Here is a 24,079-nt window from a genome sequence, read left to right as displayed (position 1 = left end):
CATGCAGTCTGCATCACATGGCCTGCCCCTTGCCGTTTACTCTGTTGCTTGGAGACAAACCAAGGTTCCCTCACTCCCTCCTGCGCCGCCAACCAATCCTACAGAGATGGGGCGAGGGGATAGGCTAACCCAGCCCAGAATCTTTCATCTATGGGTCAGAAAGCTGTGCTCAAATGGGTACGAACTGGCCCAAAGTCCAGGTTTCGCACATGCACGATATTGTTAATATTGGAGGGCAAGGGATCAGCATTAGAGATGAATGGAGAACCTAGTGCTGGGGCTTTATCGCCTCTCTCGGCTCGGACACACTTGGGGTACGAAGGGTTTTCGTGGTCAAACCATGGCTGAGGAATGGATCCAGTACCAAGATACATTAGGCATGGAGCTGGTCATTGGCGGCGGTATTTGCACTCCTGCCTGACTACGAAAGCAAGAGGGTTGACACCCGCCATGTAGCAGAAGGTTTTAATGGCAAACGGGCCTGGTTCAACCTCCATCATCTCCTGGCAGGGCTGGGAAAGACTCTCTGGAGGGCTGCTGCCAGTCTGGGTAGACAGTACTGTGCTAGATGGACTAATGGTATGACTCTATATACCGGTAATCAACTTCCTATTTTCCTATGAGATAGACTGCTTGTGGCTATGGAGGGCCCATTTAGCTATCCTGTCTAAAAACCATCGATACCCTCTTTGAATGTGTTCAGTCTTTTTTAAAAGCTAGTAAACTAGAATCTTCGGTAAAGATTTATTAAAAATATTTCAATTTATTATCACATACTCCTACTCTGAACTAGTAAACTAGAGTCTTGTAAAAATATCTTTTTTATTATGTACTCCAAGCTAGTAAACTAGAATCTTTTTAATAATAATAATTAAAATCTTTAATTTTTTTTATTGTGTACTTATACTCCAAGCTAGTTAACTAGGATCCTTTAAAAAGAATTAATAAAACCTTTAAAAAAATTTTTATTATGCACTCATACTCCAGGCTAGTAAACATGAATCTTAAAAAAAGGAATTAATAAAATATTTTAATTTTTCATTGCATACTTGCACTCTGTCTTTTCGCAAGCCCACTCTTTGGAGGGTATGTGATGCTGCTGGAAAGCTTTCCATAGGCATCTGTTGGACTAACTGGGACTTCGGCCTGATTCAGCAGGGCTCTTGGTATGTTCTTTTGCAATGTTGGTACCAAATTTACACCTTAAATGTACATGGGAGAATCCACTTAAGTAACAGCAAAGATCTTACTGACTTGAACAAACTCAAGCTTCCATCTATATGTGGCACAGTGTGGTGTAGTGGTTAAGAGCGGTGGACTCGTAATCTGGGGAACCGGGTTGGCGTCTCCTCTCCTCCACATGCAGCTGCTGGGTGACCTTGGGCTAGTCACACTTCTCTGAAGTCTCTCAGCCCCACTCACCTCACAGAGTGTTTGTTGTGGGGGAGGAAGGGAAAGGAGAATGTGAGCCGCTTTGAGACTCCTTCGGGTAGTGATAAAGTGGGATATCAAATCCAAACTCCTCTTCTTCTTCACAGCGGTTTTGCCTATATAAATCTGGCACTGTGTTAAATAGACTCAGGGTTTTTACTGAGGGCCTGCTGGCGATCAGTTTTGCACCGTTATTCGCAAAAGGGACTGCACTGGTTTTTTACCGGCTTGTGCCATTCTGTTGAAACTTTGATAAGTTCTGGTCTAAAACAATGGGAATAAGTGATTTGTTAAGACAAGACTTCTCAGATCAGAATCACAGCTTAGATTAACCTTGCAGTGTCTTCTGTATCTCAAGAGCGTTCAAAGAAACCTGCTGGACTCTCGCCCAGCATCCTATTCTCACAGTGTCTAGCCAGATGTTCCAATGATAAATTGGTACCTTGGGAGTTTTTTGGGGGGTCTTTGTTTTCTTCCTGAAACTTTTTGCAACTCAGATTTATTGGATAATCCCCAAGACGTAGTTTTGTGTGAGGGAGAGAGGCCTTCCACCATCTGCATTCTCTCCACGGTGACACATTCCTCACCTGTCACATCCAATTTATGGAAAAACCTGGAGGTTTTCCAGAAGCTCAGTCATTTCTATATGGGCAGGCATTTTCTGTTAAGGAGAGAACAACAGCTCAATGGAAGAACTTCTGCCTTGCATGCAGAAGGCCCCAGGTGTCTCCAGGTAGGGCTGAGGAAAGCTTTCTGAGACCCCAGAGAGTTGGTGGTAGAGTAGATAAGAGGTTTTCAACCTTTTTTCAGTCCACGGCTCCCTTGACCAACTACATTCTTTCCGCAGCACTCTGTGGGGCTCAGGAGCCCAGTTATTGCACCCCTTGCCAGCAGAGTCAGCACCCCTCACTCTCTTTTGAACACCCTCCCCTTGCAGAGTGTTCCCCCAGCCTCCTCTCCCCTCCCTTCTCATTGGGAGTCCTCCAGGCAGCTACACCTGCCCCCCCCCAGTCTCTGAGCTGCCACCCCTGCCACAAAGAGAGAAGCAGCCCCTGGGAAGCAGCCCCTGGCCAGCCCCAGAGGCACCATTCATCTGGGGAGCTTGTAGCCAGAGCTCCTGCAACAAACAGCTGTGCAAGCCTTTGGGAGGCAGAGACATGAGAGGACTTCAGAGGAGGGAGGGAAAGAAAGAGGGACAGAGACCAGGGTCACACACGGCACCCCTGACCACCATTCAAGGCACCCAAGGGTGCCACTGTACACTGGTTGAAAACCGGTGGAGTAGACAGTACTGAACTAGATGATAAGGGATTTAAATCCATGGCGCTTGATCTTTGATGTGTTTTAATTGTTGCATTGTTTTCCATTCCACTGCATAATTTGTCATTCCTACGCATGCATAAAGGTGAGGTTCCTAAGGGCTGTTTACACTGAATGCATCTTGGATGTGGGTACCAGTTTCTCGTAGGAACTTACGCATGTCCTGCGTGCTTGCAAGAACACATGATGGACACACGCAGAACTGCGTTGTGGCTACCTCTTATATGCAGGTTGAGTCTGTCACAAAGGATGATGGTTTATTAAACTTATTAGTTGCTTGTCACCCAAAGGTCTCCAAGCGACTTAAACCAAAAAATACAACACAACACAACACATAACACCATATTGCATCCTCCACAAAGCTACAATTCCCAGCACCCATTGCAAACTACAGTTTCGTGAATTCTCTTTATCTCTTTCTAACTTTTCTTTTTCACCTCTCCTCAGCTGCCTTTTCTTCACACTCCTCCTTTAAAAGAGAGAGAAGGATAATCTCCATAATTCTTCTTTTTGAAACTCCTACTTTTAGGAAACATGAAGGGTTTCATCCAAGAAACAATGTATTTATATATAATCTTGGCTTCCAAACATTCAAGTCACAACTTGCTATAATGCGTAAGATGTTATGATTATATGTTATGGCCATAATCACACCATGTACTTAAAAGGTCTGTGATAACCATAAAAGCACATTGTATCACACACGGTATCATAAAATTGCTTTAAATGCATAGTGCAACAGTGGCCTGTGTTGATGTGTTTTCTACGGAGCCCTGTACTTTTGTTTCCAAATTCCCCTCAGTCAGATCCCTCTGAAGCCCTTCAAACAAGCCTCTGCCAACTGCGCACTTTATGGATGTTGGTCAGTTCAACCTCCCATCATCCCTGCCCGTTGGCTGTGCTGGTTGGAGTCCAGCCGGGTCTGGAGGGTCTCACATTCACCAGTGTTCGAAACTAGCTTTGCTACAGGAACGGGTCCACTTGCGATTACATGGAGATTTCTGGGCATCAGGTTGGCAGCCACAGTTTTTTTTTTTACTTACTATTTATTCAGAAAAATGTATATACCGCTTAACAAAAATCTGCAGCTGATTTACAGAAAAAGAATCAAAGTACAATAAGATATGCACAAAGTTCAGAATACAATTAATACATTTCGAATGCGTCATTTAAAACAGCCACTGAACAAGGTAGCGCTCTCAAACATCTCCAATAGACCTGAATAAACAACCAAGCTTTTAGGAGACTTCCCCCCCCCTTCCCCCTCCCCTCCCACCCTCCCCTCTGGACAGACCTTCGTTCTTCAGATCTTTATCTATGTACACATTCTGTTCATTTGAGCTTGTATGTTTGGGTTGGCTTCAACCCTTTCTATCCAATTCCTGTAAATTGCCCATTTATTTGTAATTCTTTGGCATTTATTTTCCCAACTATCCTCTGCCACTATCTGTGCAAATATTTCAGATTGTACGTATTCAAAAACATAATCATTCCATTTTCCCATTTCCCATTTAGCCTTTTCTTTCCATCCCAGTGCAATAACTGCCATTCCGGCTAGAATAATAGGCAGCCACAGTTTAAAAAACCTCTGCCTTATTCCATAGTTAATAGCTTGCCCATTTCCCTTGTGCGTGTTTCTCCTTCTTGCATACTGGAACGAGTGAATTGTTGTAAGAGCAAGCTACAGTCAAGCAATGTACGGACACTGAGGTCCAGCGCCGAGGGCCTTCTGGCGGTTCCCTCACTGCAAGAAGCGAAGTTACAGGGAACCAGGCAGAGGGCCTTCTCGGTAGTGGCACCTGCCCTGTGGAACGCCCTCCCATCAGACGTCAAAGAAATAAACAACTATCGGACTTTTAGAAGACATCTGAAGTTCAGCCCCTGTTTAGGGAAGCTTTTAATATGTGATGAATCATTGTGTTTTAAGGCAAAGATTCATTATCTAGATTGGCCCGTGAGATTCATCGACTGAACAGGAAGCAAACCTCTGCTCACGAGCAAAACAAACAAAATGGCCAGCCTCTAATGAGGTGTGAAAGTTCAAAGGCAGGCTCCTGTTAACCTGCTTTAAAAGGAGACCTTGCACACTTCGATTTCTGTGTTTGAAAATTTAAGGAAAAAAAATGCCTGTCCAAGATAAGTAAGGGAAGCTTCCTGATAATGTTTTCCAGCTCTGAGTGCCTTAGCCATTGTGACTGGGCTTGCAAACCACAATGAAAAGCTTATTTTTCAAATCTTCTTTGCTCAGGGTGCTTGCAAAATTGTGCCCGTTCTGATTTCCTCCCTCGGGGCCTATGAAAGATCGCTTTATTTTGGGATTTTTAACCACAGCCCCTGAGTTTCCAGGTGACTATCAAAACCAAAGCATGCAGAACCATCAGCTGAAACCATCCCATAGTCTTAGCCACTGAAAGGCAGACTTAAATCATCTGTGAAAGGAGATAAGTAGGAGCCCTCTTGCTACCGCCCCCCCCATGCTGAGATGTGGCAGGATAACCCAGAAAACATGGTGGGGGAGCATCAGGCCCGGAGTGAGGTTGAACGTGCCAGGCATCACATCTAGAAATGCCAGGAGCCGTGCCCTGCTCTGAATTCTGCCCCTGCTTTGGCAAGTTTGGGAAGGTGGGCAGAGGGTTCTCCATACCCCCTGCAGCAGAGCTTGCTGATCCTGGGCTCTGGGGTGCAGTGATAATCCATACAGTGGTGGAGCAAGGGGTGTGTGTTGGGGGTGAGTCGCCCTGGGTGCCACCCGGGGGGGTTGACACTCGGCGCCCCCCCCCGCGACTCCCAAGCCTGCAGCGAGCGACGGCCATGGTGGCCCGTCTGGGCTGCCGGCAAAATGGCAAAGCTCTCCCCCTTTCCCCAGCCTCGCTGTAGGCTTGGGTGGCGGGGGGCACTGTTGCCCCACCGCCTTGTAAAAAGCCTCGCTCCGCAGTTTGCTCACTCACCTGCTCAGCGCTTTGCTCCCTTCCCGCTTGGGCTGTGGGCGGAGGCGAGGGGCGGGCCAGGGAGGGGCGTCAGCGGTCCAAGAGAAGTGTCCCCTCCCGCCCCTCGCCTCCGCCCGCAGCCCGAGCGAGAAGGAAGCAAAGCGCCAAGCAGGTGAGTAAGCAAGCAAGCAAGCTGTGGAGCAAGGCTTTTTACCAGGTGGTGGGGTAACGACGCTTCCCAAGCCGCCCAGTAAAAAGCCTCGCTCCGCGGCTTGTTGGTGGTTTGCCAGTGCCGCTGCCAGCAACCTGCTATGTAGTGCGCATGCGTCGTACGTAGCGCACATGCGCAGCTTCATCACGTAGCGACCCAGTGACTGCACGCTACGTGGCGGCGCCCCGCCCCCGGGTACACGTTGTGTTTGCCTCTCCGGGTGCCCGAGCGGCTTCCTATCCATAGAAACCTAGAATTGTAGAGTTGGAAGGGACCTCCGAGGATCATCTAGTCCAGTGTTTCCCAAACCTGGGTCTCCAGCTGTTTCTTGGACTACAACTCCCATCACCCCTAGCTAGCCAGGACCATTGGTCAGGGATAACGGGAACTGAAAGTTCAGTGCAAAGGGTCATGGGATTGCTAGACGTTTTCCTGCTGTTTTGTGAGCTATATCACAAACTGATGTGCAAATATGGGGAACTGAACTTAAGCTTGGGGGAAAAAAAACAAGGAATAGAAATAAGCAGATTGGTCCGTTGCTAGATGTGGTTGTTCTGACCTGGTCAAGCTGTGGCTTGGTGCATCTCCAGCAAAAGGGAGGTGCATGACTCCCGAAATGTCCCACATGCCTGCAATAGTCATACTGACGACTCTCTCATGCACCCTCTGCAGCGTAATGGCTAGACGTCTTGAGTGCCCAGCTCCGGCCTTGCTTCAGCCACGATCTCCTTCACAAACGGCCTTCGAGAAGCAAGTGTCGCCTCCCCACCCCAGAACTACCTCTCTGTTTATTAAAGGCAAGGGCTTTGCAAGAAAAGGGGCAATTCAGCTCCGAAAGGAATTATACACTGGCCCTTTCTCATTATGCCTAATTCTAGTGGGAGAGTGGCATGTGAAACGAGAGCCAGACACATAATATCTATATTATGAAGAAGCAGTCCGAAATAAAGACGCCTTTGTATGGATGCTGGAGGACCCAACTAATTGCCATTTTGTGGAGAGCTGACCAGAAGCTATCCAGAGCGGAAAGCCTTCATCTGTCTGTGTTTCTTTCTCTCTGCCTCTGTTCTTCCCTCCCCTCCCCTCCCTCTCTTCCCAAGGTGCAGTTTAAGGGGGTTTTAAATTTTAAAACTTATTTGTCTCTTTTGGGGAGCTATGGGTCTAGAATTTGGAGACTGCTGTGGGCTCCCGTCCGCTTTCGAAAAGAAAGAGAGTATACACAAACACACACACACTTTGCTTTTCTATTTGGTGCAGCAGAATTGAAACATATCCTCTGGAATTTGCATTCCTTTACATCAGGCATGTCCAGAGTCCGTTTCGGGGGCCTAATTTGGCCCCCCGGTCGATTTAATCCGGACACCGTGGCAGAATATGTCCTGGGGTAAAACCCTTTAAAAAAAAAAGCTCAACAACTTTGGTCGGCCCTCACACATGTTCACCTCATCAAATCTGGCCCTCTTTGAAAAAAAGTTTGGGCACCCCTGCTTTACATAGAGTCTCCCCCAAAACCACCGTCAAATGAAAGCTGGCATTGGTAGTTGGCACAATTGGTTTTGGGTTTTTTAAAATCACAAATCTGGTGCTTTCCCATGCAACAAGAACATTGAGCCAGTGTGGTGTAGTGGTTAGAGTTTTGGACTAGGGCCTGGGGGACCAGGGTTCAAATCCCTGCCATGGGGCTCACTGGGCCACTCACTGCCTCTCAGCCTAACCTACCTCACAGGATTGTTGTGGGGATTAAACGAGGAGGGGGGAATCCAGAACACCACCTTGAGCTCCTTAAAGCATACTCTCCAACATTTCTCCAATGAAAATAGGGACATCCTATTCAACAACAACAACAACAATAATATACCCCACTTATCTGACTGGGTTGCGCCAGCCACTCTGGCTTCCAACATGTATAAAAACATAATAAAACATTAAACATTAAAAACTTCCCCATACAGGGCTGCCTTCAGATGTCTTCAAAAGGTTGCATAGTTACTTATCTCCTTGGCTCGGGGGGGTCACATAACTCCATACCCTCCAACATTTCTCCGATGAAAACAAGGACACCCTAAGGGAAAGTGGGACATTCTGGGATCAAATCAGAAACCAGGGCAGCTTCTGTAAATCTAGGATTGTCCCTGGAAAATAAGGACATTTAGAGGGTCTGTTGGAGTAAAGGGCGGGCGAATGCCGGCTGCTGGCGGCTTGCTGGCAAATGCTTGGTTGCTTCTTTGACGTGTTCGATTTGTAGCGTTTGTTAGTCGGGTGAGTAATTTTCGGCATCCCCCCCCCAAAAAAAAATACCTCAGTAACTCTGGGCATTCCCCCTGGCAGATGGCAGTCTAACCTCTGCTTAAATGCGCCAAGAGCAGCAGCTAGACCAAGCTTCCTCAACCTCGGCCCTCCAGATGTTTTGGAAACTACAATTCCCATCAACCCTGACCACTGGTCCTGCTAGGTAGGGATCATGGGAGTTGTAGGCCAAAAACATCTGGGGGGAGGGCCGAGGTTGAGGAAGCCTGGCCTAGAACTAAGCCTAGTGAATATCCCTTGGGAACAGAAATAAGAAGGAAAGAGTTTGTTGTGTGGCTCAGTGGCACTAACTTTACACGAGAAATCAGGCTACTTGTTTCTGCCATTGAGTAGATCGTTTAGTAGGCAGGCCCTGGGAAGTATTTGCCAAGCTTCTCTTGCCTCGTTCCCCAGGTAGGGCTGGGCAGTATATCAATCCATCATCTGAAAGTCCATATCGTGATACTGGTTTCATAGTTTTTGACCTGGCAATATATTGCGCATCAGGATACATGTGTGTGTTTGTGTACTATGCACGGGGGGAAACCGTGAAGGCAACCAATGCCTCTAAGATAGCTCCGTCCTTATTTCAGACACGGTGATGTATCAATATATCGTGATGTTTGGTAGTCACTTGCTGAAGATCTTGGCCCCGTTGTGTATTTGCGTGCGCTTGCGAACCAAATGCAAGTTCTGGCCCAGGATGTTGGCATCAGTTGCAACCTCCACAGTTTGACTTTCTTTGGAAGCCGGTGCATTTTTAAAGCAGTTCTCCCTACAGAATATTAAGCCTTCTACCCTTTCTCTTTCTCTTTCTCTCACACACAGAGTGTTATGCAAGCGGATTTTGACTGCAGGCTTTGCTAAACATAGTGCATCCAAGCAGCCATTCTCTCTCAGAACTTGCTGTAACAATGTCAGTGGCAAGTGCCTCAGAGAGAGAGAGAGAGAGAGGTTTTTCTGCATTCCCATCCGTAAGTTTCACTTTGGACTGATGCAGTCGCTGGCAGTTACATAACAGAGATGCATTTCAAGGTAAAATTGTGGCTGCACTGCAGATCACTTGGGCAGCTCAGAGCCGGTTCTGTTTTGATTCCCCAAGGACTGTCTTTTTTGGGTTGTTTCCTCCTGCTCCTCTAGACCAATAGTTTTGAGGGAAGACATCTGAGCAAACAAAATGTTTCTAAAAGCCAAATTGCAAAAGATAAGATTGGTTCAAGGAATTAACCTCAATGCTTTTTATTGCCCGTTCCCTTCAAAGATCTAAGATATCTTGCTGATTTGATATCAGGCAGGAACCTTCGCCGTCCCTTTTTTGGCATCTGCTAAATACATCATTGCTTAGGCAAACCTACCCAGATACCTTAAATATTGCCGTGTGTTTTAATCTGTGTTTAGTTTATTGCTGATCTTAATGTTTTGAACCTTCACAACTTTTGTTTTTAGCTGTTTCACTGATAGTTATTCTTTTGGGAAACTGCTTTGGGGTTCTTACAGTCAAGCAGCGTATAAATTTTGTGAAATAGTAAACGAAATTCACAGAGTTCACCGGAAAGAGAGATTGGGTGTTAAACCACTCTGGGAGTTGTTGCTCTGTGTGGAAAACAGGGGTCTCCTATTTCAGCGGGGTGAAAAGTGTAGTGGTTTACGAGTGTTGGACCCAGGAGACCAGGGTTCAAATTCCCACTTGGCCGTGCAGCTCACTAGGTGACCTTGGGCCAGTCGCTGTCCCTCCGGCCAACCTACCTCACAAGGTTGTTGTGGGGATTAGATGAGGAGGGAGAGAACCACGTATGCCGCCCTGGGCAACTTGGAGAAAATGTGGGAAAATAAATGCAAAAAGTAAATAATAAAGAATGAATAAAGCACCCTCAACAAACTACAGTTCCCAAGATTCTTGGGGGGGGGGGAGAGCCTTGACTGTTAACACGATATCATAGTGCTTTAAATGTAATGTGTGGATGTGGCCTAATTCTGGTTTTGCCCCATCCTCCTTAGAGTGTAAGACTCTTAATCTCAGGGTTGTGGGTTCGAGCCCCACGTCGGGCAAAAAAAAAATATATCCTGCGTTGCAGGGGGTTGGACTAGATGACCCTCGTGGTCCCTTCCAACTCTTTAATTCTGTGATTCTAGGACGGCACTGAGATGGAGGAAGAAGACGAGGAAGCTGACAGGAAGTCCCACCCCCTAGATTGGTTGTAAGAAAGGCAGGCAGGTGGAGGCTGGTTGAGGGCTTAACGGAGGTTGGTGGAGCAGCTGCCCCATTCATCTTCATGGACCAACCATCACAGTCCAGAAATCAGGATGCTGGCTTCCAGAGTCCTTTGGTGGACTCGCATTGCATTCCTGTCTTCTTTTACCTGTTGAGAACCCTGAAGCTGGTGTAGATTTCTGGATCTCACACACCCTCGGAGAAATGTATTTTGAAACAGAGGCCACGATTCTTTGATTGTAACACAAGCCTCTTCCACGGCAGACTGTTTCATAATCCGTAGTCACACCCAGGGTTTCCATTTGCAAAAGCTGCTGTGTGGACTTGCTTTTCTGGCGCGACTTATATGCAGATGGTTCAAGCAAATCTTGCGGTCAGGACTCTCTGGCTCCAGTCTGCGTACCTAACCATACATTTAAAGAACATTGCCACCAACACTGAGAACCCTGGGAACTGCCATTTACAGCACCCACAACAAACTGCAGCTCCCATAATTCTTGGGGGAGGAGGGAGTGTGCTTTAAATGCACAGCGCATACAAAACTTTAGTGTCATCAGTCCGATGCTGTGCATTGCCCTTCCACCAGAGGTTTGGCAGGCTTTCTCGCTATTGGCTTTCAAGCATATCTTGAAGACCTTTTTACGTCTGCAGTCCTGCACAGCTGTTTAAACATTTTAAGGATTATTTTGCGCTGCCTTTATGGTTAAGAGCAGTGGACTCATAATCTGGGGAACCGGGTTCGCATCTCCGCTCCTCCACATGCAGCTGCTGGGTGACCTTGGGCTAGTCACACTTCTCTGAAGTCTCTCAGCCCCACTCACCTCACAGAGTGTTTGTTGTGGGGGAGGAAGGGAAAGGAGAATGTGAGCCGCTTTGAGACTCCTTAGGGTAGTGATAAAGCGGGATATCAAATCCAAACTCTTTTTTTATAATAATAGTTTATTTATACACTGTTTAACAAAAATGTACAATAAGTGTTCCAACTACAAATCATAACAAAAGCTTTGACCAAAAAAAAACCCGTTGGCAATTATTGCCATCATTTTGTTTGGTTATTGTTCCATTCCTCTCTGAATTATTACAAGAAAATCTATATTAATTTAAATAATATTAACCAAACACAGCATATCTTTAATTCAGACATAGACAAAACAACAAAAAAGAAACGAAAAAAGAAAAGAAAAAAGCATACACTCACCCCCCACCCCCCAAAAAACAAAAACAAAACAATGCCGACCAAAAATCCAAACCCATTCGACTTCCTGTCAAACCCAAACTCTTACTTATGAGTGTGTGTCAACATGTCTACGTATCTTCATATAAATCTTTATTTCACTACAATATCAACCAGTACCCAGTTTTCACTTCAAAACCTTCTTTCCGTTTCCAAGACTATTGAAAAGCTGGCAAATCCAAACTCTTCTTCTTCTTCTTCTTCTCCGATGTTTTGTGCGAGTTGCTGGCCGTGTGTATTTCAAAAACTGGGTTTTCCTGCCAGTTTACTGCATCCCAAGAGGTGAAGTGGGGACACGAGCACCTGCTCGTGTCAAGTGTCGCCAAGAAGAGTTGGCTCAGGGGTGATCAGCCTCATCCAGTTCATCCAGTTGGTCATCTGCATTGTGCTTGTGGGAGGGAGCATACAGTTCCCAACTTGCTAGATCGATGCTGTCCCCATCCAAACATATTATAGAATCATAGAATTGAGGAGTTGGAAATCTCAACTAAAGCATCCATGACAGATGGCCATCCAACCTTGGCTTAGACTCCAAAGGAGGAGAGTCCACAAACTCCCGAGGGCGATTGTTCCACTGTCGAATAGCTCTTACTGTCAGAAAGTTCTTCCTGATGTTTAGTTGGAATCTCTTGTAACTTGAAGCCTTTGGTTCGAGTCCTACCCCTCCGGAGCAGGAGAAAACAATCTTGCTCCACTTTCCACGTGACAGCCCTTTAGATATTTGACAAAGAGCCTAGGGCTTGCCGATCAGAAGGTCGGCGGGTCGAATCCCTGTGACGGGGTGAGCTCCCGTTGTTCAGTCCCTGCTCCTGCCAACCTACCAGTTCGAAAGCATGCCAAAGTGCAAGTAGATAAATAGGTACCGCTCCGGCGGGAAGGTAAACGGTGTTTCCGTGCGTTGCTCTGGTTCGCCAGAAGCGGCTTAGTCATGCTAGCCTCATGACCCGGAAGCTGTACGCCGGCTCCCTCGGCCAATAAAGCGAGATGAGCGTTGCAGCCCCAGAGTCGTCCGCGACTGGACCTAGTGGTCAGGGATCCCTTTACCTTTACCTATAATATGGACGTAGTGGCAGGGAACGCGATGGTTTGTTCTTTAAAAACTCCAGAACTTTATCAGTGTTTTCAGCCGAGAGAAAACAGTGAAGCAGGTAGAGACAATTGACCACCCTGGTGTCCCTCTAGATATTTTGGACTTCAGCTCCCAGTGGCTGATGGGAGTTGTAGTCCAAAACCTCTGGAGGGGGCACCAGGCTAATAGGAGCTGCTGTGATATAACACCCAATGAATCCATATGCATCTCTGGGCCGAACCGAGTCACAGAGTATCCCAATCAGCAGAGACCATAGAGGGCGAGAAAAGCAAGTGAGAAGGGAGATAATACATGAAAGCACATCTAATGCTGCTAGAGAATTTGTTATTCAGATGGGGAAATGTCAGGTGCAAAGAGAAAACGATGGTGTTGACAATTGGAGTGGTTCTCCTGCATTTTAACCCTGTGAATCTGCCAAGGCAACTTGTAAATTATTATAACACCCAACACTTTAGACATGCACTCTGTATGACTTGGGAACCCTGTTGGTTTCCACGCTGAGCTCTTGCACATGTTTCAAGGCACATAAGTGCCGCTGCAGGTCACTCTGGTCAAGGTGGCTGGAAACCATTATGGAATAGCTCGCCGTTGTCAAGTGATCCTGAATCTGCATCCTGCAAGGGATTAATGAGGTGACCCGCTAAACACCCAATCACTTAAGTGGGGAATGCATTGTGCTATCAGCAAAATCCTAGCTTCATTAAACTTATACGTAAGAGCAGCCAAAGAATGGCAAGGAGAAACATCTCATTAATTACGACTTGCTGATTCACACTTACAGAGCTGCAGTTTGCTCTCCGATAGATGCTGCTCTCTGTTCCCCTTAAGAAAATCGTAAATCTGTCATAACCAATCAAATATAGGTGCTCCGCTGTGATTGCAGAGCTTGCAACATTTCCCCAAAGCCATAGCTTGGTGACAGGAGCAGCTGTACTGCATCAAGAAGGTCCTGGGGTGTCACTGCACTTGGAATTCGGTGTGTGGTTCTGTTTGAGACACTTGTGGTTAGGGGTAGGCAGCCCAGTGCTCTCAAGATGTTGCAGGACTCCACCTCCCATCATCCTTAACCGCTATGACCAGTGGTCAGTAATGATGGGAGATGTAGTCCTGCAAATATCTGGAGGGTACCAGGTTCATCCTGCCTGCATTAGATGCATAGCCAAGCATTGGGGTTTTGGTTTTATTCAATTTATTTATTTTGAGACTATAATTCCCATCATCCCTGACCACTGGTCCTGCTAGCTAGGGATCATGGGAGTTGTAGGCCAAAACCATCTGGAGGGCCGAGGTTGAGGAAGCCTGATTTATAAAATATTTACATAGACAGCTAAAAATTGGGGTTTTGGTTTTATTCAATTCATTTAAAATAAATTTATATACATAGCTGAGCGCTGGGATTTTATTAAAGTATTTGCAAGAAGTAAACTTAACTTAGTACCAGTACTTAACTAGTAAAGGTAAAAAAAAAGGTAAATGACCCCTGGGCAGTTAAGTCCAGTCAAAGGCGACTATGGGGTTGTGGCGCTCATATCACTTTCAGGCCAAGGGGGCCGGCGTTTGTCCACAGACAGCTTTCCGGGTCATGTGGCCAGCATGACTAAACCGCTACTGGTGCATGGAGGACCGTGACGGAAGCCAGAGTGCACAGAAACGCCGTTTACCTTCCTGACGCAGTGGTACCTATTTATCTACTTGCACTGGCGTGCTTTCGAACTGCTAGATTGGCAGGAGCTGGGACAGAGCAACAGGAGCTCACCTCGTCGCGGGGATTCGAACCGCCGACCTTCTGATCGGCAAGCCCAAGAGGCTCTGTGGTTCGAGGGCTCCCAACAACAAACAAATAAGTGGTAAGCCAAGAACAAACCTTGGTTACAACCCATGGATTGTTTGAAGTGAGACAAACCATCAGCTTGAGTTTGGGCAGAACACTAAGCTAGTCCATGGCTTAGCTCTGGGTAGTGCAGGAGGAGGACGACGACAAAGGGAAGAGTGAAATAGATTCAATTTTCACTCCATGCGTTCCTCTTCTCTTGTTCACACTTAGCCATGCTTTGGATTACCATTGTTTGAGAAACAGCTCCATAGATCACAGTATCCAGATATATATATATAAGGGCTTTTATTCTGCATTACACACTGCTCAACAATAACTATTTTGGGCAAAGGTACAGGTGAATATTATTTTGTACTGATGCCTTCATTTTGAATTTAGCATCATGGCACAAATCTCCACTGCTGTGTTAACCAGCAGGGTTGTTTTTTTTGGGGGGGGGGGTTTAAAATCTCCAGGTGCCATAGCTGTCAAGTTTCGGATTTGAAAATAAGGGATCAGCAGTCTCACCTATCCCGGGAACAGTCACATGTCAGTGGTGGGCGGAGTCAGAAGCAAAAGTGGGCGGAGCATCAATGTAAACTCCTCGGAGCGGAGCATAGAGGAGGGCAGCCAGCAAAGAGGAGGGCAGCCATGTGCTCCGCGCGATGGAGCCCCATCGTCATCTTGTCTGATCCCATCAAATCAGGACAGGAAGCAGCAGCTGCTCAAAGGCAGCCAGGCTCCGCCCGCCAGCTAACCCTATTGGCCGGCTGAGGGGCTCAGCGGCAACGGATAGGGGCTGATGCAGGGGGAGGAATACACCCCCCCCCTGTAAGCATGGGAAACGGCTCCCACTTGCTTTGAGGGCTGAGGCTTTTCTCTCCAAGTAGGCGAGGTCTTCCCACCCAGTCCCTGGCCAGCAGGGGAGGAGCTGCTTCCATTAAAAATGGGAAATTTAAGGGAAATTAAAAAAATAAGGGAGAGCAGCGGGAAACTGCTTGAAATAAGGGAGAATCCCAGGGGAAACGGGATACTTGACAGCACTGCCAGGTGCTTTAAAAGAAATCCATATACATACATATATATATACATACATATATACATACATACATATATATATATATTCTGCCGCAGTACTAGGAAGCTGAGAACCAAGAATAGAAAGGAAGATGGATGGGGGGGTTATTTTGTTGCATGATGAAGAAGTAATTCCATTATCTGCAGGAGGGCTGTTTCAAAGGGCAGGCTTTGTGACAAAGAGACGCATGGGAAGAGCTGCAGGGAAGAGGGAACGACAAAGGGCTTGTGTGGCAGTAGCAGCAGATGGCAGGAACTCGGAAAGTTCAGCAGCCAGCGGGCATCTCTGCAAGCTGGCTTTGGGTTTCCCGGCAGGTTACCATCAGGGCAGGCTTTAGACCGGAATAGAATCAAGCGGAAATGTCCTCTTGAGTTTTGTAAGTGGATGCAAGCAACTCCTGCCATATAGAGAAGGCTGTCGGTTATATAACAGGCGCCGGGATGCTCAGGAATACTCTCCTCTCCCTTGTCGCAGCTGATGATATTTTTCTCTCTCTTCCCCAAGTGTTGGGAACCTTTGGTCCTCCGGGTGTTGCCGAGCTACAACTCCCACCAGCTTCAGCAAGCATGGCCAATGAATGGCCAGGGATGATGGGAGTTGTAGTTCAGCAGAGGTTCTGCACACCTGCTTTTCACCAAAAGTTTTTTTGGGGTGGGGTGGGGAGTAGATCCACTTTTGCAGAGGGATCCAGAAGTGCCCCCAAACTGCATACCTGCTCCTCCAGAGGAACTGTAACCACATCCAGAGCAGGACACCTTCTGTCCATTTGTTCTAGGGAGCTGCCCATTTAACAGTTCCCTACCCTTATCCGGATTGAGCTTCAGATATTCTGGTGTCTGAAACCAGCAGCAGGCTAGTAAATGACAGTCTTGTGGCAGTCTTATTATGAGTAAAGTTGGCAGGCATTTGGAACATATTAGTAGATTGTACTGATTTATTTTTGTATAGATCCCGCGGCCCTCTATTTGCTGTTGAACCATAACACCTGTCCTTTTTGCCCTTTGGCCATGCTGACTGTAGGCCTGTAGCTCAGTCTTAGAGCACTGGCTTTGCAGGCCTTGGGTTCAAATCCTAGCATATCTCGGTTGGGCTCTCATCAATTGGTCTCATTCAGTTGTCTTTTTTCTTTCTTTTTCTTTATTCTTTAGGAAACTACTGAAAGACTGCTGTGACCCTGGGCGCTTCTTTGCCATGACTAAAGAGAACTCTCCGGTGGGGAAGAACCTCTGGTACGACGGGGAATTTCTGTACTCCTTCACCATCGACAACGAAACCTTCTCCCTTTTTCCAAAGGTCAGTGCCGCGCTTGTTTATTTTATCTGTTATCTGCATTTGTTCATTTCTTCTGGAACACCTTTGCTGATATGGAAATACCCAGGTGCGGAACAAACAACAGTCCCCAGGATTCTGCAGGTGTAGCAGCGCCACAAACTGCAACAGCCAGTGTGGTGCCGTGGTTAGAGTGTCAGGCTAAGGCCTGGGATACCAGGGTTCGAATCCCCACTCAGCCTTGAAGCTCACTGGGTGGCCTTGGGCCAGGCATTGCCTCTCAGCCTAAACCCGCCTTGCAGGGTTCTTGTGGGAATTAAATGGGGGGGCAAGAACCATGTACACCACTTTGAGCTGCTTGGAGAACCAGAGAACCATAGAATTGGAAGAGACCCTGAGGGTTACCCAGGGTTGCCATATGTCCTCTTTTCCCAGGACCTGTCCTCTTTTCCAGGGTACATGCCCTCTTTTTCAGGATTAAAATTTCTGTCGGGGTAGATATTTAAAATTTGGCAAAATGTCTGCGGTTTTTTGTTTCCGGTAACCCAAGAAATTTTTTCTAGTGCGTTAGACTCAGATCTAAGATACCTGGCTAAGCTAGTCTGCAGCAGAGAATCGCAACAGAGAAGCATCTTAAACTAGCTATACATACTATATAAATCCCTTCTCTTGTGGCTGAACTAAAAGGACGCTGGCTCAGCTACAAGATCTTGGAGAAGGAGTCAGGGGGAGTTAACACCCCCCCCCTGCCCTTAAGGAGAGCCCATATGTACATGTTAAACAGTTTAATAAATTGTTTTGTGCACACTTATGTTCACAAAGACGTGAACATGAGTCCAAATACTTTCATGTGGCAAGTGAGGGAGCAATATGTTTTTATTGTTGTTGTTGTTTTGTTGAAAGTTAGGAACATTGCTACTAGCAATATATCACAGCTTCTATAGCCTACATATAGTAGAGTCGTTCTAGCGATCCATAGTTAAAAGTAAAGGTAAAGGGACTCCTGACAATTAAGTCCAGTCACAAACGACTCTGGGGTTGCGGCGCTCATCTCGCTTTACTGGCCAAGGGAGCCGCCGTTCGTCCGCAGACAGCTTCCAGGTCATGTGACCAGCATGACTAAGCCGCCTCTGGCGAACCAGAGCAGCGCACGGAAACGCCGTTTACCTTCCCGCCGGAGTGGTACCTATTTAGATTTATTTATTGTCATTGTCCGTATATACACAGTATACACAACAACGAAAATCAAACACCCAAAGACCGGATTTACCATACACATTTGCACATATCTCCAACACTCTCATCCTTATTAAAACATAATCTATTAAAACATAACATAATCCAGAGTATAACATAACCTATTAAAAGCATAGCATAACCTAAAAGCCTGTCTCATTCCTTACTACTCACTGCTTACTATTTCTTACTACTGACCCTGAGATCATTATTAAGTGCAATCAAATCTCTTGGATAGAAACTATTCAGAAGGCGTGTGGTTCGAGTTTTCATTATCCTGTATCTTATCTTATCCTGTATCTTCATTATCCTGTATTTATCTACTTGCACTTTGACGTGCTTTCAAACTGCTAGGTTGGCAGCAGCAGGGACTGAACAACGGGAGCTCACCCCGTCGCGGGGATTCAAACCGCCGACCTTCCGATCGGCAAGCCCAAGGCTCAGTGGTTTACACCACAGCGCCATCCGTGTCCCTGTAGTTAAAAGTAGGAGTTGGCAAATGTATCCTCTTTTTCGCTCTTCAAAATATGCCAACCCTGTTTAGTCCAACCCCCTGCACTGTTGCCCCTGAATAGATTTCAACCAACCACCAACCTTCTGGTTAAAAGCCATATGCACTGACCCGTTGGAAAGGTGGGATATTAATACAATACAATAAAACAGAACAAATTAAATATATGGTGCAGATGTAGCATGTTGCTTTTAAATTATTATTTTTAACAAGGAAATAAAAAAAGGAAATTAAAGAATAAATACACTCAAGCACACTAATAATAATAATAATAATAATAATAATAGTTCAATTTGCAGGCACAGTGACCATCAACACAAAGCAGACGTGGCCTGTTGAATAATAGCACTAAAAGCTCCTTCGGGTCTAAAAAATTGGGGAGCTGTTGATGTTGCTTTCCCCGTTTAACAGCAATAGTTCTAGAACGTTCCTTGTGCAGACTTTGAGTGGCCTCTTTCCTGCTCCGCATCCTTTGCCCGCTATATGTGTCAGATAAGAATGGGCAGATCAGGACAGAAAAAAGGAAAGTCCTCCTTCATGCGGCGCACAGTTAAACTGTGGAACTCGCTGCTGCAGGAGGTTGGTGTTGGCTGCTGACTTGGGTGGCTTTGAAAGAAGAGGGTTAGACATCTAATGTGGTAGATGTTGAAAAATGATGTGGAAATAAACAAGTGGAATATGGGGTTTAAATGGTTTGATATAATTTTTTTGGGAAGAAAATAAGAGTTTTTTTCAGTAAAGAGGAATGATTATTAAGATTAGATTAGAATATGCAGAATGAGAAAAGATTAGAGAGAACCGGAAGGGGAGGTTGAGGGAAGTCTATGGGTGGTGGTGGGGGAAAGGGGATTTATGCTTATTTCCTTATGTGATTTATGTTAATGGATTATGCTGATTAAATTGTAAAATTCAAATTTAAAAAATCTTTAAAAAATAAATAAAAGAGGGTTGGACAAATTTGTGGGAAAGAGGGCTATTGGTTGTGGGAATACGCTCCGACGCCTCTTGCCGATCTTGTGCTGCCGCGCGCGGAGGAGAGAAAGAAGATCCGGCCGGGATCACGGAGCTGGAGTTGAGTTCCCTCCGCTCCAGGAAAAGCGCGCCAGGAAGCCCCCAGATTAACGGTCCCTGAAGCTGTTTCCCGCCCGGAAGGGCGCTTTATGCTTGGTTGTTATTGGTTGTTATTATGCTGACGTTATTATACAAATTCCTAATAAATAGCCCCTGCTTCTGTTCAAGGACAGGAGAGCTCACTCGCTACCATTGAGTGCACTACAAGCTACGACTGCAGTCCTTTTATTTTCGGCTGCCTTTGCTTCTTCAGCCCTGAACCTCCTATCTTCCTCTCTAAACCTCACGACCTTCTGGAATTGTTGGAGCAGGTTACTCCAACAATTGGTGGCTACGCTGTGGTGACACAGTTGGACGCAGCAATGTTTCTGAACACCACTTGCTGGAAGCTTGCTGGTTTCCCACGGGCACCTGTGAGATTCAGGAAGACCTTTTTGACAGTAAGAGCTGTTCAACAGTGGAGTGGTCTCCCTCGGAAGTTGATGGACTCTCTCCTTCATTGGAGGCTTTTAAGCAGTGGTTGGGTGGCCACCTGTCATGGATGCTGTAGCTGAGATTCTTGCATTGCCCTGGGTTGGACTAGATGATCCTCGGGTCCCTTCTAGCTCTTACTGACTGTGAGTCTATCACTGGATGGGCTATTGGCCTGATCCGCCAGGTTCTTTTTAACGTTCTTCAAGCAGCGGCATCAATAAAATTTATACGCCGCTTGGTTGTAGGAAACCTCAAAGCGGTTGACAAAAAGGCGAGGCGATAAAAAACCAAAGAAAATTTGCAGCCCTGCTTTACAACATACAAAAGTAAAAATACTAAAAACAGATTAAAATTGCAACAAAATAGAAAATTTTTTCCAATAGCACTTTATTGGAGAGCCAGTGTGGTGTAGTGGTTAAGAGCGGTAGACTCGTAATCTGGGGAGCCAGGTTCGTGTCTCCACTCCTCCACATGCAGCTGCTGGGTGACCTTGGGCTAGTCACACTTCTCTGAAGTTACTCAGCCCCACTCACCTCACAGAGTGTTTGTTGTGGGGGAGGAAGGGAAAGGAGAATGTTAGCCGCTTTGAGACTCCTTCGGGTAGTGAAAAGCGGGATATCAAATCCAAACTCTTCTTCTTCTTCTTCTTCTTTAGAGACCAACTGAGTTTGTTCTTGGTATGAGCTTTCGTGTGCATGCACACTTCTTCAGATACACACACAAAAGCTCATACCAAGAACAAACTCAGTTGGTCTCTAAGGTGCTACTGGAAAGAATTTTCTATTTTGTTTCGACTATGGCAGACCAACACGGCTACCCACCTGTAGATTAAAATTGCCTTAACAAAGGGAGGCTCTTTTAATTTCCGTTTGTTCTTCAGTTGGGGCAAAGCACGGGAAAACAATGGGGACGTGCAGGCTTTTTATTCTGAATTAAGCCCCGAGTATGATGAGCGAGGCTGGCTCTCAAATAAACTGCACGTAGGAGTCCAGCCCTGAGGCTTAGTCATGGCCTATGTCATTCTCGTTTCGTGACATCTCACGTTCAGCCGGCACCATTGTTACATCTGCCTTTGGTTTAATGAATGAAGCTCGCAGCGCTGCAGATGCCTAAGGGAGAAGAGACGTGCCGAAACCCAAACAATCATTGCCAGGACTGTATTTTGATTCTTCCCCCGCACGCCTCCTCCAAAGGCTGCTGGCTAGCACCTGCCGACAAAGACATCTTTTATCAATGCACACATAAAGTAGCGCTGTTGAGATTGGTAGAGAGCCAGCGTGGCATGGGGATTAGAGTGTCTGACTCAGGCTTTGGAGAGAGCAGGGTTCAAATCCTCACTTGGCCCCTCTCTGGGTGACCTTGGGCCAGTCACTGCCTCTCAACCTGGCATGCCTCACAAGGTTGTTATGGGGATTGAATGAAGAAGCAGGGAGGAACCAGGTGTGCCATCTTGAGCCACCTTGGAGAAAAAGAAGCTGGGGTATAAATTCAGCAATAAATAGATGGGAAAAAAAATATTGATACCAGCCAGGTGCCTCTACTTAACTCTTTGCGCACTTGCTAAAAACATTTTTTGCTTAGACAACCTTACCCAGATACCTAGAACTCTGATAATGCTTTCAGCCTGTTGCTCGTTTTATCTTTACCTTTTGGATGGTTTTACTAATTGTTTTTACTAAAAATGGTTATTGGTGTTACATTCTGGATAGCTCAGCTGGATAGAGCTGACAACACCAAGGTTGCAGGTTCGATCCCCGTAAGGGGACACCTGCGTATTCCTGCATTGCAGGGGGGTTGGGCTAGATGACCCCCAGGTTCCCTTACAACTCTGTGATTCTATGGGAACTATAGCCCCCCTCTCCTATCTGACTTGGGGTGGAGACATTGCATTCAGTTTGTACACTGCTTGGAGGTTTTTGGTTTTACAATTGAACTCTCTCTCTCTCTCTCTCTCTCTATATATATATATATAATGAAATGCATAAATGAAAAAGAAACAGTAGGAATAGAATCAACAAATGTCGGCATGATTATGAACAAGACACATTTTAGGTTGCTGCTTTCTGTATCTGCTTAGGGGGAAGCACTGGGTGTATGGACACTGTACATCTTCTGTTCCCAAAGCAATGCAACTTTTGCCGTCTTCAAGGGAGGCTTCAGATGGGGTGGAGGTAGAGGCTTGGCCAAAGAGCTCTGGGTGAATCTTTCTCTCCTCTGATTTCGCCCTGAGGCAGCAGATTCCGTTTGTCAGTTTCACTTCTCTCTTTCCCCTGTAAATTTTCCGTGACCTGTGCCATCTGCTCCAGACCGTTTTCCCCCACCCCAGCGAAATTAAAAACAGCTTCCCTTTGTTGAGGCAATTTCAATCTATTTTAGTATTTTGACTTTTGTACGTTTTGAAGTGGGGCTGCAAATTTCCTTTGATTTTTATTGCCACTCCTTTTTGTCAACGGGTTTGAGGTTTCCTACAACCAAGCGGCGTATAAATTTCATTGATGCTGCTGATGGAAGAACATTAGTTGTTCTTGTTCAGGGTTTAATTCTGAGCCTTTAACACCCCCCCCCCCCGCAAAGATGTCCCGCAAGGCAGCAGAGGTTTAGGATCAATTTTCCTTCTCCTAGATGGGCTCCCTCCTCAGATGACCAAGCCCCATCTGCCTCTCACTTTGCAACTTCTTCTGAAAACAAGTCCTGCTTTGAAATGCTCAGAGGTTGTGGCGAGGCTGCAGAAGGGGCTGTTGCTCTACTGATTTAATCAGAACAGTATTCAGCAGATAAATAATTTTTCTTCACCACCAGCTCAAGGCATTGATGCATTCAGAGTTTGCTATTCTCCTACTTTTAAAGGACTGATTTATACCTAACTAGCAGCCTTGTATCCAAAGTTGCTTTGGAATTCTGAGAAAGGAAAGAAAGAAAGAAAAAGGAGAAGATTCAGTCCCACCATCTTGATTCAAAATAGCATCTAAATGTACTGTATCTAGAATTAAAATAGTATCTTGAAATTACTTAAATTGAATTTATGGTAGATAGATAGATAGATAGATACACACACACACACTCCATTTCTGTGATTGTAGTAACATTGAATAAGCAGACTGATGAAGTTAAATAATGGCATTCTGAAAACGTACAATAAATACAACCATTTTGCTTTAAATATATCAAAGCCTTATTGAGCATTTGGAAGGCAAAAACGCCTTTGGGGGAAATTGGGTAACAGGGAACTATATTTTTTTCTAAATCTATCACTCTCCTGTTCTTTTCGCTCTTTAGCAAAAAATGTATTTATCTGCCTTGTTCACATAGTTAAACTTGTTCTTGTTCACATAGTTAAACTATAGAATCTGGGTGGTTTTTTTTTTTTAAGGATTAGACATTTTCAGGGAGGAGAAGGCTGTCGATTTCTACTAGCTATGATGGCTGTCCTCTGCCTCTACAGTTGGAGGCAATAGTGCTCCTATTTGCTGGGAACCAAAGGAAGGAAGAGCGCTCTTGTGCTCGGATCCTGCTTACTGGTTTCTAAGAGGCATCTGCCTGGCCACTGGGGAAACAGGATGCTGAGCTAGTTGGGCCTTTGACGTGATCCATTAGGCTCTTCCTGTGTTTTTACCCGTCAATGCTTCCACAGTTTTCTTCTGTCACAAGCGCAGATGAAAGAAGCTGTTTGACCCTTCTCTCCCCTTGGAGCAAAGCTGGCCCTTTCCAGGCAGATTCCTGCCTCCTCCCCTTTCTCAGTTGAAGCCTCGTCACCCTTTGGTGGCATTTTGAAAGGTCAGCTGTCTGTTTTAAGCGTTTGCTTAACAGAAATAAATGCCACTTTGCAAGAGCATTGTTGCAGGGGAAGTTCATGTCCCCAAATGCAGCACGGCCAAACGGGTTTGTTGATGTCAGATTCCGTCCTGACGGGTGTCAC

General features: G+C 46.0%; 1 protein-coding gene across 1 annotated transcript in view; it reads left to right on the top strand.

Annotated features, from left to right (window-relative positions):
* Positions 1-24,079, top strand: part of ST8SIA1 (ST8 alpha-N-acetyl-neuraminide alpha-2,8-sialyltransferase 1) — a 66,869-nt gene that overhangs the window by 3,971 nt on the left and 38,819 nt on the right. The window contains exon 2 of the mRNA XM_033162848.1: positions 16,751-16,895. Within this exon, the coding sequence (XP_033018739.1) occupies positions 16,751-16,895 (145 nt within the window). The remainder of the gene's footprint in view (positions 1-16,750; positions 16,896-24,079) is intronic.

Source organism: Lacerta agilis, chromosome 10 (genome assembly GCF_009819535.1).
Source record: "Lacerta agilis isolate rLacAgi1 chromosome 10, rLacAgi1.pri, whole genome shotgun sequence".
Lineage (NCBI taxonomy): Eukaryota > Metazoa > Chordata > Lepidosauria > Squamata > Lacertidae > Lacerta > Lacerta agilis.
The sequence above is the reverse complement of the archived record's forward strand: the minus strand, read 5'-3'. Positions and strand labels throughout refer to the sequence as shown.